The sequence below is a fragment of the Blastomyces gilchristii genome, assembly GCF_000003855.2.
Source record: "Blastomyces gilchristii SLH14081 genomic scaffold supercont1.47, whole genome shotgun sequence".
Lineage (NCBI taxonomy): Eukaryota > Fungi > Ascomycota > Eurotiomycetes > Onygenales > Ajellomycetaceae > Blastomyces > Blastomyces gilchristii.
Window position 1 is genome coordinate 170,287 of NW_003101636.1, and position 13,946 is coordinate 184,232.

The 13,946-nt window shown below is 27.8% G+C and overlaps 1 protein-coding gene across 1 annotated transcript; it reads left to right on the forward strand.

Annotated features, from left to right (window-relative positions):
• Positions 1 to 631: 631 nt before the first annotated feature.
• On the forward strand, positions 632 to 1,021 carry BDBG_18039 (uncharacterized protein; the record flags this gene model as incomplete). The annotated part of the gene is made up of 1 exon (XM_031725629.1): positions 632 to 1,021. A coding segment is annotated over one exon (389 nt), but the record flags the coding sequence as incomplete, so codon positions are not given.
• Positions 1,022 to 13,946: the final 12,925 nt, after the last annotated feature.

Genomic DNA, 13,946 nt, shown 5'->3' on the forward strand with positions numbered 1-13,946 from the left:
ACATTCGTAAGTGTGTTCGGAAGTGTGTTCAGAAGCGGCCGCATTATTATCCAGTGATCATATATTCTTCTAAATCACATCCTCTCTCACTGGATTCAGTCACGCCCACATGACCATGCCACATGCCCTAGCTTCATGCGGATTAGCGCGCCACTAGTGTTCGTGATCATGTGACCTATTCCTGATTCAGCTAGCATTCTGTATACATTCTCACAAAGAAACTTTCACTATATTACATCACTCATTCACTAACTTTTTTCATTCTTCAATCATCTTCTTCATTATCATTATCATTGAATATTATTATCTTATTCAAGATTTCTATCTCTTCTTCTGTTTAACACTTTCTATCTGTTTATCTATTACATTGTATATATTTCTGACAATAGCTCTCTGTTCTCATAATAAGTATTATTATAGTACTCATACTAGGCAGTTCATTAGTAGTAAGTGTAATATATTATGAAATGTGATCAGGACTTTTTTATCTTCTAATGATCACCAGAATGTACTATTATAAATGACATATCTTCTTCATCTTATTATACACTCTCAATCTTCTTTTTCTAGTGAGCATCTGATCATGTTTTGCATGAATGCAGATGCTAATATTTTGTTTTGATTTATATAGAATCTTCATATATTAACAGATTTGTGTCTGCTGATAATAATGAACATCTCAATATTGAATTGTTAATTGAAAACTTGAAAAATATGATAATAAAGAAATTGTCTGTGTTATGTGTGATCAGATCTTCTATATTCTTCTTTACTCTCTCTGTTTCTTTCTCTGCTACTCTCTCTCAATCTCTTACATCTGTCTCTGTGTCTGACTCTCTCTCTCTCACTATCTCTGTTTCTGTGACTCTCACTTCTGCTACTTCTGCTCTCTCTGCTTCTACTGTCTCTGCTTTTATTATCAGCTCTCTCTGTTTCAAGAAGATATTATGTAGACTTAATAAATTATATCTGTCAGTATATACACTTCTACTCTTCTTACTGACCTCTAGAATGATTTATTGTATAAAGACTGTGTATAATATAACTGTCTGAAGCTCAGTCACAGATGCTGATTATTACATTTATTTTAAATATTTATAATAAGATAATTGTTTATTTATACTGAAGAATCATTCTCTTTCTCAACAGTGTTAAGATTGTAAATCTTTCTTTTTTTCTCTTCTCTTTCTGACACTGATTTTTCTGTTCTTAGAGAAAATCATTATCAGTTTTACTGTATATGAAGTCATGATATTCACAGATATTAAAAAACTTTTTATAACTATTAAATTCAATATTACAGATACATTTACTTTAATAAATACTTTCAGAATGATTGATCTGTATTAATCTATTCTCTGATATTTGTTATTCAACTTCATAATACAGGTAAAGAATATCTGTGTTTTCAGAAATAAGAATACAGATGTTGTACTCTTTTACACTTATAAATATAAGACTTATATATCTTATCTGAGATATCATTATAAAAATGAGCTGTTCACACACTGTATTCTGCTTTCTGTATTTCTCTGTATCTCTCTCTCTCTTTCTGAGAAGTCTCATGTATGTTGTAATTACATATATAATTCTAAGATCAGTGAATATTCATTTGATAATTATTATCTCTGCTTTTTACAGTTTTATATACTAATAATAGTTCTTAGTTACTTCAGTGTCAGAGATTATTTTAATTGAAGATGATAATATCACTGAGACTACTCTCTCTTACTCTTAAGCTTCTCTTAGCACTTTCTCTCTCTTCTCTGCAGAGAAGATTGTGTATACACTGAGTTATAAGTGTTTAACTCTGAGTGACTTCTGCTGTTATTTATTCAGTTCTGTGTCTTCTTCTTCTTCTATTTCTTCTGTCTCTGCTTTCTCTATTCTGACTTCTGATTCTGTGAGTTCTGCACTCTTCTTCAATTGTTCTACACTCACATGTACACATTTCTATATTAGTATTTCAGTCAATCTTGTGATCAATGATATTAATGTTGTATGTAGAGCAGTAGAGGAATTGAAGATATATATAGCATTGTTATAAGAGTGACTTACAGCTCTCAAATTTCTTACAGACCTCGAGTTTTGAGATTTCCTTATTTTTTTTAATGTTTTTCAGATGACATGGTGTTGGAAATGAATTAACATATGATATATAAAAATGAATAATGTATATATGATAATATTTATCTTTTTACAGCTGACTCTTACAGTTGATAATTAATTCATTATCTCTTTTCTTTCTTACACTTTTTCTTTATCTGCTAGTCACTACTCTTATACAATCTCTATATAATACAGTATTCAGTGACTAGGTTCAGCAGCTTTCATCTTTTATAATTCTGTCTCATGTATTATACTGTCTCTCTTCACTCACTCAGATTACTACAGTAAACAGCTTATTGAAACTAATCTTATCTAATCTCTGAGTATTCTCAGAGATTGAGATAACTTGATCTCATATATCTGTGAATATTTCAGATGCTTCATTCTCTGTTATCTCTGTGATTGAACTAGTATAGACAGTTAAATTTAACTCTGAATTTCTTTTTCTTCTATAATCTGACTTATATGTAAGTCTGCTGCTTTGAGACTGCTCTTTATCACATTACACTCACTATCTGCAGTATATTATTATACAATCAGCTACAGTCTCATCACTTATTAAAGTGTGATATTTATCTGATTTCTTCATTTCTTTTCATTCTTTTCTTATAATCATGAAAAGATTGAAATAAGTGAGATTATCTGATTTGTAAGTATCTATAATTTCTCTTACTTTATAAGACTTTTTAATTATAAGCTTCTTCTTCTTCAATACTGATGAGAGTGCTATGAATGATTATAATCTGCTCAGATCTTGTATCTTTGTCTTTATAAGATATGAATTATTTATTAAATTGTATAAGATCTGTTCCTCTGATTCTTTCAATGTATATATTCTCAGAGAATGTGATTTGAGTATTTTATAGAGCTCAAATCATCTAGATTGAAACTTCTCAGAGCTCTCATTGTATATAAGAACTCATATTTTTATCTTAAGACTTAATTTCTTAACTAGTAAGTCTTGTATTCTTTTCAATTGAATTGCTCAGTCCAGAAGTAACTTGTTAGCTTTTATATGTGTATAACTAATCTCTTTCAATCTTGATTCTGTGTCTGTGACTGTTATATCTGCAACTGCTACTACTGTATCTGTAACTGCTGTTTCCTTCTCTATCTTTTTCAAAGTATTCTTCAGAATGCATGAATGCAATCTATACAATAGATAGAATAATGAATACTTAAAGACTGCATGCTGCTGAATTTGCATGACTAATAGTGCCTGACTGAGATATTCATCTTATAATCTTATAGACTTGTTCACTAGATATTTCATCAGTATGTTACTTAAGATTTCATTCAAGTGTTTTACTTTTCTATTTATTCATGAGTGATATAGCATTGCTCTATAATATCTTATCTGTAACTGACTTATGAAATACCTCATCACTTCTTCTATGAGATTCACACTGTTATCAGTTAGAATCTCACACAGTATTTCATAGTTGATATAGATCTCATTATATAGAAACTTCATCACTATCTTCTCTATCATCTCTGAAACTGCTTTCATGACTGATCAGTTAGTAGTATAATTAATAGCAGTGATTATTCATTGATTTTCATTTAATATTTACAGCAGTATATCTATGAGATTCATTCTTTATTATTTAAACAGTTGTATTATACACTTTATCTGATATTGTACTTTCTTATATTTTAATCCTTTCTTAGATTCTTTTGTGATCTGATAATTCAGGCACTTGTGAGTGTATATCTGAATGTTCTCAGCCATGCTTGATGAGTATACTCTTGATTTAAGTATACTTATAAGTTCAGAGCTTTCTAAGTAACTGAATTCCTTGTGCATGTGAGCTATCAAGTTGTATTTAAATAGATATTCTAGATAGAGAGCTTCTATGTATTCTAGATTGCAGTAAAGTATAACATTGTTTTTCAATTTTCTCAGCTTGAAGTTCAGAAGCATTTCTTCTACTACTTTCACAAGACACTTGTTATCTGATATCTTATTATTCTTCAAGTGAGAGATTATTGTATTCACTTATTCTAATTTCTTATATTCTCTCAGTGTATTTAATGTGAACTTGTCTTATATCTGATTCACAGAACTCTTACTCATGAAATCAGATCTGTAACTGATTGTATTAGATATCACAGTGTCTGATCTCTTTCAGTATTTGATATTAAGATTGTATACTTAGAACTCTCAGATTTAATATACTAAGTATTTGAAAGGTTTTATTATTGATTATAGATAGATAAGACTTTTATAATCTATAATTACTGTTATTATATATCTGTTGTTAATATATTTATTTCACAACATCAGTATATACTTGATCACTAACAATTTCTTTTTATATACTGAGTAATTGAGCTCAGTATCTGATAGTTTTCTATCATTATACATCACTGAGTGCAGCTTGCTGTTCTTACTCATCTGTAGAAGAGTATCTCTGATAGCTCATTTGAATATATCTATCTTAATGTAGAAAGGTTTATTGCAATCTAATTGAATAAGCACTGAGAATGTTATTATATATTCTCTCAGTGTGAGAAATGCCTCTTTATACATAATATTTCAGATAATTGAATGAAACTTCTTCTTTCACAGATTTACATCTATTTCTCTTAAGAGATCTGAGAGTGATGCAGATATTCATGTAAAATTCTTGATAAATCTGCAGTAATATAAGAATAATTTAAGAAACTGTTATATATAGTATATATTTCTCAGCTGCAGCTAATTCACTATAACATTCAATTTCTCTGAAATGAGATATATACAGTTATTACTCACTATATATTCTATGAACTTCAACTCTTCTATTTCAAACATATACTTTGTTAATTTAATATAGAGCTTATACTCTGTCAGAGTTATAAGCACTTTATTAAGATACTTCAGATATTTATTATATAAGTTTGAAAAGACTAGAATGTTATTAAAATATATAAGACATGAGATTTCATTCTGTTTATAAAAAATCATATTTATCATTATTTAAAAGATAATGAGTGCATTTATTAGACTGAATAATATTATTAGAAATTCAAACTTCTCTCATTACATATTAAACACAGTTTATAAGACTGATAGTTTATCTACACAGATCTGTCAGTATTCTGAGAGAAGATTAATCTTCAATAGATATCAGATATTTTTAATTATATTTAACTGTTATTAAATCTGTGACAGTGAATATCTATTCTTGATTGTAAGCTTGTTAAGTGCTTAATAATTGATACACATCTGTCACTTCTCATTTATCTTTTTCATAAATAGAACTGAAAAGCCTTACATACTTAATAAGAGTTATATAAGATTATATTCTAGAAGATCTGTGATCTGATACTTCTGTTCTTCAAGATATGTTTATGATAGAGAGTATGCATTCTGATTGACTGATTTTGTGTTCTCTGTGTCAATCTCATATACAAATTCTCATTTCAGCAGTAATTTCAGTGAAAGATCTGTTCAGAAGATCTTTTCATACTTTTTCAGAAGCTTCTTCATACACTTATTCTTCTATATATTCTTTATCTTGATCTTCTCTGCTTTCAGATCCTGTATAATATATAGAATGCTTTTGAATGAGATCTTATAAATTATTCTCTTTACTTATTAATGTGTAAACAGAGTTAATTCTTCTATATCAGAGATGTGAAATGTTCTTCTTATATGAATTAATAGAATTATATGAACTGTTTTCTTTCTATCAGTCAACTGTATATAATATATACATCATTGAATCTATGAATTGAATCTTTGAAATCAATTGAGTCTGAGAATAAGATTGTATTTCATGTTCTACAGCTCTTGCACTTAAATGTAGTAAGATTATTCTCTGAAGTATAAGAGAACTCTTACTCTTACAGATGATATTAAATATCAGTTATCAGATAATCTTATACATCAGAGATTCTTCACTCAGCAGACTTCTTTCAGTCTTTGAATTATATAATTATTAATATATTGTGTAGAAGCTTCTATATCTGCTAATACTTTTATAACTATCTCTCAATTCTTACTCAAGTATCTCTTATACATTAATATTTCAGATCTTAAGATATTGAGATAAGTATTTACTTCATCATTCTCATCTGCACCTCATTCAGAAGCCTGCTTTCTCTTAATATTTACAGAATTCAGAGAATCATCTAATGCAGATATCTCTTTCACTTTGAAGACTTTTTATAGAATATTAATAAGTGTCTCTGAGCTCACTGATTCTGCTAGTTTTTTAACTCTCTTGCTTCTCTTAACTATGCATACTATGTATAATCTTTTATATCATGATTTTGATATCTGCAGTTAAAGCAAGCTTGATGCTTATAATATCAAGATTTTCACTTAGAGAATCTCTTTTTTGAGAGATTCAGTGCTTTAGTAATGATATTCAGATCTAGATTTATTGTATCTGAGTATGTGACTTATATTATAGAAGTCTGATTATCTGTTCTCTGCTGAGATATACTTGATTGCAGTATTTTCTGTTATAATTAACTCACTTGTTTCTATATAATAAGAATATTATATGCTTTCTTCACTATAACTGACTGTGAGATTAAACATTTTCATTTCACTCTCAACTCAGATGTAAGATTATGAATAAAGATCTATAAATAGAAGGATGTTGAAAGCTCTTCATTCAATATAAGATAGTATAAACTGAAGTGTGTGAAGTATAAGATTACTTACTTATCTACACTCAGTAAAGTATTTGTAATACTTATCTTATATATTCACTTTCTCAAAGTTGTATAAGATTCATTTGAAAAACTCATTTTATATTTATAAAAATGAATATTACTTCAGATCTATGAGATTCATCTTTTCATTAGTTATTTATAATAACTTCACTTTTTTATATAGAAATATAGCAGATCTTAAGACTTGTTGAAATTTTATTAACTATCTGTCTGTAAGTTTGCATTCAATCTGATAATATAATTGTATCTGACTTAGTCAGCTGATTGCAGCATTATTTTTTCAGTTATTATTAAAACTTAATAACTTCAGCAGATCTTCTGACTTAATATATTTTATACTCAGATTCTCATTCTGTGCAGCAGTCTCTGATAATATGTATACTTTTAAAGAGATTATGAATAATTATGATGAAATCTTCAAATTCAGTGTAGTTATCTATCTATATAAATATTTAATCTTCTACTGTAGATCTAAGATCTGGTTTTCTCTATTCTTATTAATAATGATAATTTTGTCAGTGAAGCTCTTCATAGTGAATACTTGATCTACAGTGAATGTTAATTGTTATTTGACTTTTATCTCAGCCTGTCACTGTGTACACAAGATCTCAATCTTGTTTAGAATTCTCATACATGTACAGAGCTTCAATTTCAGTTCAGCAGTTTCAGTCACTTTTCTTACTGCTTTAAGTAAACTCTCTGAGAGGTTCTGCATATCTTTCAGTTCAGATAGCAGAGAAGAGTATTGTTTGTATTAACTAGAAAAGATATTCATTTCAATGATTTCTCATTGATTGTACAATGTCTATCATTATATTATTATATAATTTCTGATATCATTGTACAACTCCGGTGATGATCATTCTCTTCTTTTTATTCTTCTTTTAAGTAGAGAGTGAACTTCTTTAAATCTGTTCACTGCTCTTATTCTCTTTCTCATATCTCATCTGTTTGTGTATTATACATAGTATTCACCTGAGTGTGAAGTTTTTTCTCAACAAGTGAAGCAGTATCAATCAGATGCTCTTTCACTCATCACTCTTCATACACTATCTTTTGAGATGTTCTAGAATCACTCTAGCATGATAACTATGAATTGCTTTGTAGATGGAATTATCATACTCTGAAGAAGTCTGTGCTTCTCACTGATTTTTAGACATGCTATCAGATATGATTCAAAGATTGCTTAAGTCAGTGTACAATTACAGGTGTACGCCGGCTTCTCATATACTGTATACTAAATTAATTGGTGGCCGCTATGACCCCTTTACATTTGTAAGCGTGTTCAGAAGCGTGTTTGAAAGCAGCCGTGTTATTATCCGGCGGTTGTATGTTCTTCCGAACCACAGAAAATGAGTAGAAAAAGTTTTTTTTCTTTTTATATTAGTTAGTTATAAGTTTATAACTATTAGTTAATAATTGAAATTAATTTTAAGTTTTCAAAAATTATTGTACAAGTTGTAATCAATTATCAATATCAGGAATAATATATATATATATATTCAACTATTATATTAATATAATGTATAAGTATCAATATTTTTTCAACATTGATATTCACAATATTAATATATTTTTAATAATATTATCTAATAATGTAATTTGATAACACTCTCTTTCACAATATTAGTATATTTCAAGAAATGTGACAGAGATTAATCAAGATTACTGATTTACTTTTATACATTGATAATATTCAATCTGAGTTAGTACTAAAATTATAACTAAGCTAAGAAAGAAGATTATTTTCTCTTATATTAATTCTTCTTACACACATCAGTGATCAGTTATTGAAAACAAATTATTATCTTTCTTAAATTATTATTATATCTTCTGAATTCACTTCTTTCACTTCTTTTACTTCTATTGAAGATTCACAAACTCTTCAAGAAATCACTATGAATTATAAAGTCTATATTGTTTATAATTTAACACAGAATACTCTCTTTCAATTATAATAAATAACTACTTCATTCTTCACATCTGATTCCAGGTCATGAAATTTATGAAAAACTCAACATAAACACTGAGATAAACTATGAAAAAATTATTAACAGATTGTATTACAGATTACTGAAGAGTCATCTCTCTACTATAATTACTACAACTTTATTCAGAAACATTCATTATAGACTGATTATGACTCTGAAGAAATTTTCTAGTATCTGAAGTTATCAGAATACAGACAATAAAAGAAAAATAATTAGAAAATTACTACTGAGCTGATAAGTTACTCTATCAGATAATAATTTTTAATAATACTAACTTTCTAATTTGAAGAAAATCATGTGAAAATAATCATGTATCAGTACTCTGATTTCATAACTCTTATCTGATAACTTCTGTGAATAATTACTTTGTATGTGTATATCTCTGAATCTTTCTCTTCAATTAATTGAAAACTCTGAATTCTAAACACTTCTTCAAATACTTAATTCAAATCTTTATATTTCACATTGATTCTGTCTTCAGTTCAATCTTAAGACACACTACAAAGTTAATATACAACATCTAGAATCAGAGTTGAAGAATCATTGAAGAGTGTCTCTTACAGTGAATGCATGAACTAGTACAAATAATCTTACATTTATAAGAGTTATATGTTATTACATTGATGAGAACTGAACTTATTAAGAGATATTAATTGAATTTAAATCATTGATCAGTAGTCATACTGAGAATTATATAACAGAGATATTAATGACTGTGATTAAAAATGACTATTAAGATATTAGTCTCAGTCTTCTTATAATTATAACTAATAATACTGTGAATAACTATACTATGATAAAGAGCTTGAAGCAAAAATTGACTTTATATTTCTGAAATAATAAACAAGATTATATTCTCTGCATTGCTCATGTAATTCAACTTATAATATAAACACTGATAAAGAATCTTAATATTGAGATGAAGAATAATGAGATGACTGATTCTTGAGATGAGAATGATATGAAAGTGATTACTCAAGTAACTTTTACATTCACTTTATAAAAGATAATATTTTTTGATAACACTTTTTAATATTGCTTTTTGATAATGCTTTTTAATAATACTACTGTTAATTTTGAATAGATTGACTAATAATTTAAATATCACAGATTTAAAACATTACTAATATGATTTGTATCTTCTCTAAATAATAATAATAATTTTATAATATTCAATAAATAAATAAATCAGTCACATCACTGAATATGACACAGAATGTTAGAATATAATGAAGTTCAATATATAAGATAACTGTTCAGACTCTTCAATTATATCAGATAATTGATCATTGAGTGTAATACTCTGATTGAGAAAAGATTCAAATATTAAAACTTTCTGATATAAAGTAAACTCAGTTGAAATATATGATTAATTTACTGTTTCAGTTTTATAAGATAATAAAGACAGTCTCAATCACTTGTACATCAATGCTGCAGTCAGTCTGATGAGTGTATAACAGTTTATTTACTCATCTTAAGAAGCAGTTAAATCACTTAAAAAGAAATTCAGTCTGAGATAATGCTATAGTGCAGGCTATTATTACTATAAGAGATAAACTAAGATATTACTATAGTAAAACTGAACAATCTTTTACAGAGTACTATACTATAGCAGCTCTACTAGATTTCTTCTATTAAGTTAATATCTACACTTCTCAAGATTGAACAGGGAAGAAATGAGACTTATATGTCAAATTAGCCTGAGACTACTACAATGTCAACTATCAGAGATTTGAATGAGCAGATATTAAAGATGTGAAGACAGTGAAATACAATTCTCTAGTAAGTAATGATCTTTGATAATACTTCATATTATATAGAACTATAATACTAACTTTGAAACAGAACTTATATACATTGATTACAACTGAAAATCAGGCAAAACTACATACTTATAAAACTGAATTTGACTGCTATCTTCAAGATGATTCAATGAATTTACACATTAAATCAATTCTAGAGTTATGAAAAATTGTTAAGAGTATATATTCAACTGTTTTACTGATAATATATGATACTCTGACAATTTCATTGATAGAGATGAAAATGAAGTGAAAGTTCAACTCAAGCTAAGATATTTATTACTATCACTGAGAACAATTATAAGAAGAAACAATCAAGAAACTCATGATTATAAAACATAGAATTATCAGACAGTTTAATATCTCTGATCACAGTATATCAGAGAAGTGTAGTTTTCATAAGAAAGTGAAGAATAAACTTGTACAAGAATGTATTTAGTTGTTTTATAAGCATTATCAATAATTATTATCAAATTCTGATTATATAAGCAATTACAGAATGAACTGAATAAGACTGAATTTAATCTTCAGTCTCAGTCTCATTCTGATTTTGAAAGAATAATTATCTTTCACAGATTATTCTGAGAAATTACTCTCATTTCACTGTTTTTGAATTAAATCTGGTCATTTTTCACACTATTTCTCTCAGAAATGATTCATTTTCAGATTTTTTTGAGGCTTGGTCCTGGTGAGACTCATGTCAAGAAATGTATGAGACCAGATCAAATGGAATCAAATGTGAAATTCATGGTCTCGGCGGCCAGTCTATAAACAAAGACACTTGAACAGTCAAAGATCACTGAAGTAAGAGTAGCAGGTTTGAAAATGAGAGTTCATGAATACAAAGACTCAAGCATGAATCTCAAAGCTCAAACACAGTGTTCAAACTGTCAAAGATATGAACACTGTGCAATCTCTTGTTTTAGAGACTTAAAATATGCATTCTGTGTCAGAGATCACAAAACTAGTGAGCATAAATATGAAACATGCTTCAAAAGAGATGAAATATGTCAATACACTCTGCTTAAATGCTCTAATTGTAAAGAAAAACATGCATCTAGCTCAAAAGAATGTATATTTACTTCAAGAACTCAAAAGAACTGAAGAAAAGATGAAGCTTAAAGCAAATCTAGAACTAAAGAGAATAGTCAAGTCAGTAAACTCACAACTGTAAGTTTAAAAAGAAGAAACTCTCAACTATCTAAATCTTCAAACTTCAATTCTTCAGCTAAATGTAAACAGAATTTGAATTCTCAAACTTCTGTTAAGATTAAAGAATTGAGAAATGACTCTGATGATAAACTAAATATAATACAAGCAGTTGAGATTTCTACTTTTCAGAATAGTTATAATCTACTATCTATTAATAGTGATTAGATTCTACTCTACTCTTTTTTAGTATGAATATATAATAAAAACAACAAAAAAAGTTTAAAAACTCTTCAAAAATCACATTTATTTAAAATAATGTGAATAGAAACTTAAATTGTATTTATTCTTATCTTCAAATTGCATTTGAATAAAAAGTTGATTTTATACTGCTTCAGAAGCTGAATTTTGATACTGAGTAAAAATATGTCATTTCTCATTCAATTTTATTATTATTATTCTTCAATTATAGATGTATGCAGTCAGAGACTATGACATCTACCTGAGAACTTTTAGTTCTCAGGGTTTTTCCTATATCTGTAAAGTTAACTATTATACATTCATCAATTTCAGATATGCAAAATCAGAAAATTCCAGCCCAGAATACAAAAACTGTTTACAAATTGCAGTGTTTTAACATCTTCTGATACTTTGAAATCATTTGACAATATCATGACAAAGGAAAAGAGAACACAGTCTTAAAGATAGACACATTAAATAGATAGACAGAAAGAAATTGAAAGAAAAAGATAAAGTAAAGAAAGACTGTAACAAAACAAATTATTAAAAGATAGTATATAGCTGTTTTAACAGACTATATCTGATTGATTTTCTTCTCTTCATATTCAGATAATTCTGAATTTAGCCATTTTCTTATAGCTGCTTGAGTTTCTGATAGAAAGTCTATTAAATATTTAATTCCTGTCTCAGTTGAGAATAAGAATCTCATATTTAATTGATTTAGATCATACTTCTCTTTCAATCTGACTCTGAGACTATTGTATAACACACAGTGCATTATAATATACTCAGGATTCTCATTTGCATTGCAGAATGAGCATTCTATTGAGTCAAATCTATCATCAAATCTTTGTATATAAGATTTGAAATAGCCATGTTCTAGTTTCAGCTGTATTATAGATGAGAATATTTTCTTTTTACATTTAATTGAACAAGATTTTCACTTGGGTTTTGTTTCAAATCTTGAATAATGTATACTCTTCTTTTGTTTCTGCCAGCTTTCATTTCACTTGTCTAAACAAGATTCTTTTATTTTTCTCTTTATAAAAGATCAGGATATAACTTTTTGAATAGATCTGCTTAATTCTGCACTCTTTTTTGCAGCTGAATCAGCCAATTCATTGTCATGAATATTCATATGAGCAGGAACTCAGTGTAGATGAATTATCAGCTTTGATATTCTTCTCTTTTGAATTTTCAAAACAGAGTTTAAGATCAGTTCAAGATTCATTTGATCATTATGAATCTGACTATTTCTAAGTCTTTTTAAAGCAGCTTGACTATCAGAGAATATTCATGCCTCTTTCAAGGTATTTTCTCTTTTATGAGATTTTATTTCTATGAGTTTGAAAGCTTTCACTATTACAAATAGTTCAGCATCAAAGACTTCAGATTCACAGCCTAGATTCCAGAAATCTGAGATAAAATTGATATTATCTTCAGTATAAGCAATGCCTGTGCCTAATCTATTCAGATTCTCATTCTTTGAGTCATCTGAATAAATCAGAATAGAGTCTTTTATATTGATTGTAGAAATTCTCTTTAAATGCTGTTCACATTCTTTCTCTTTTAATAGTTCACTTATTTATAAGTCTATAAGAGATTCAAGCTTTTCTCTCCAGAGAGATAACTTCTCATGATCCACTTTTTCAATATTTAAAGAAGAAAATTGATTTTTAATCAGAGAGCATAGTCTGTAAAGTTGAGAAGACATTTTCTTTGAACAATCATTTTCATTTCAATCAAGAAATCTATTTCAATCCAGTTCATTTCCAGAGTTAATTAATGGAAATGAAGATGAGACTCTTTCTCTGATTATATGATTTGAGCTCATCTTTATAACTCTCAGAGTATAGTTCATACAGGCCTTTTCAAATCTAATAGCAGAAGAAGGAATTGAAGCTTCAATTTTCATTGCTTTAATAGAAGATGATTTGAATGCTCTCAGAATTCTTCTCAAGGCTCTGTTTTGCAGACTTTGAAA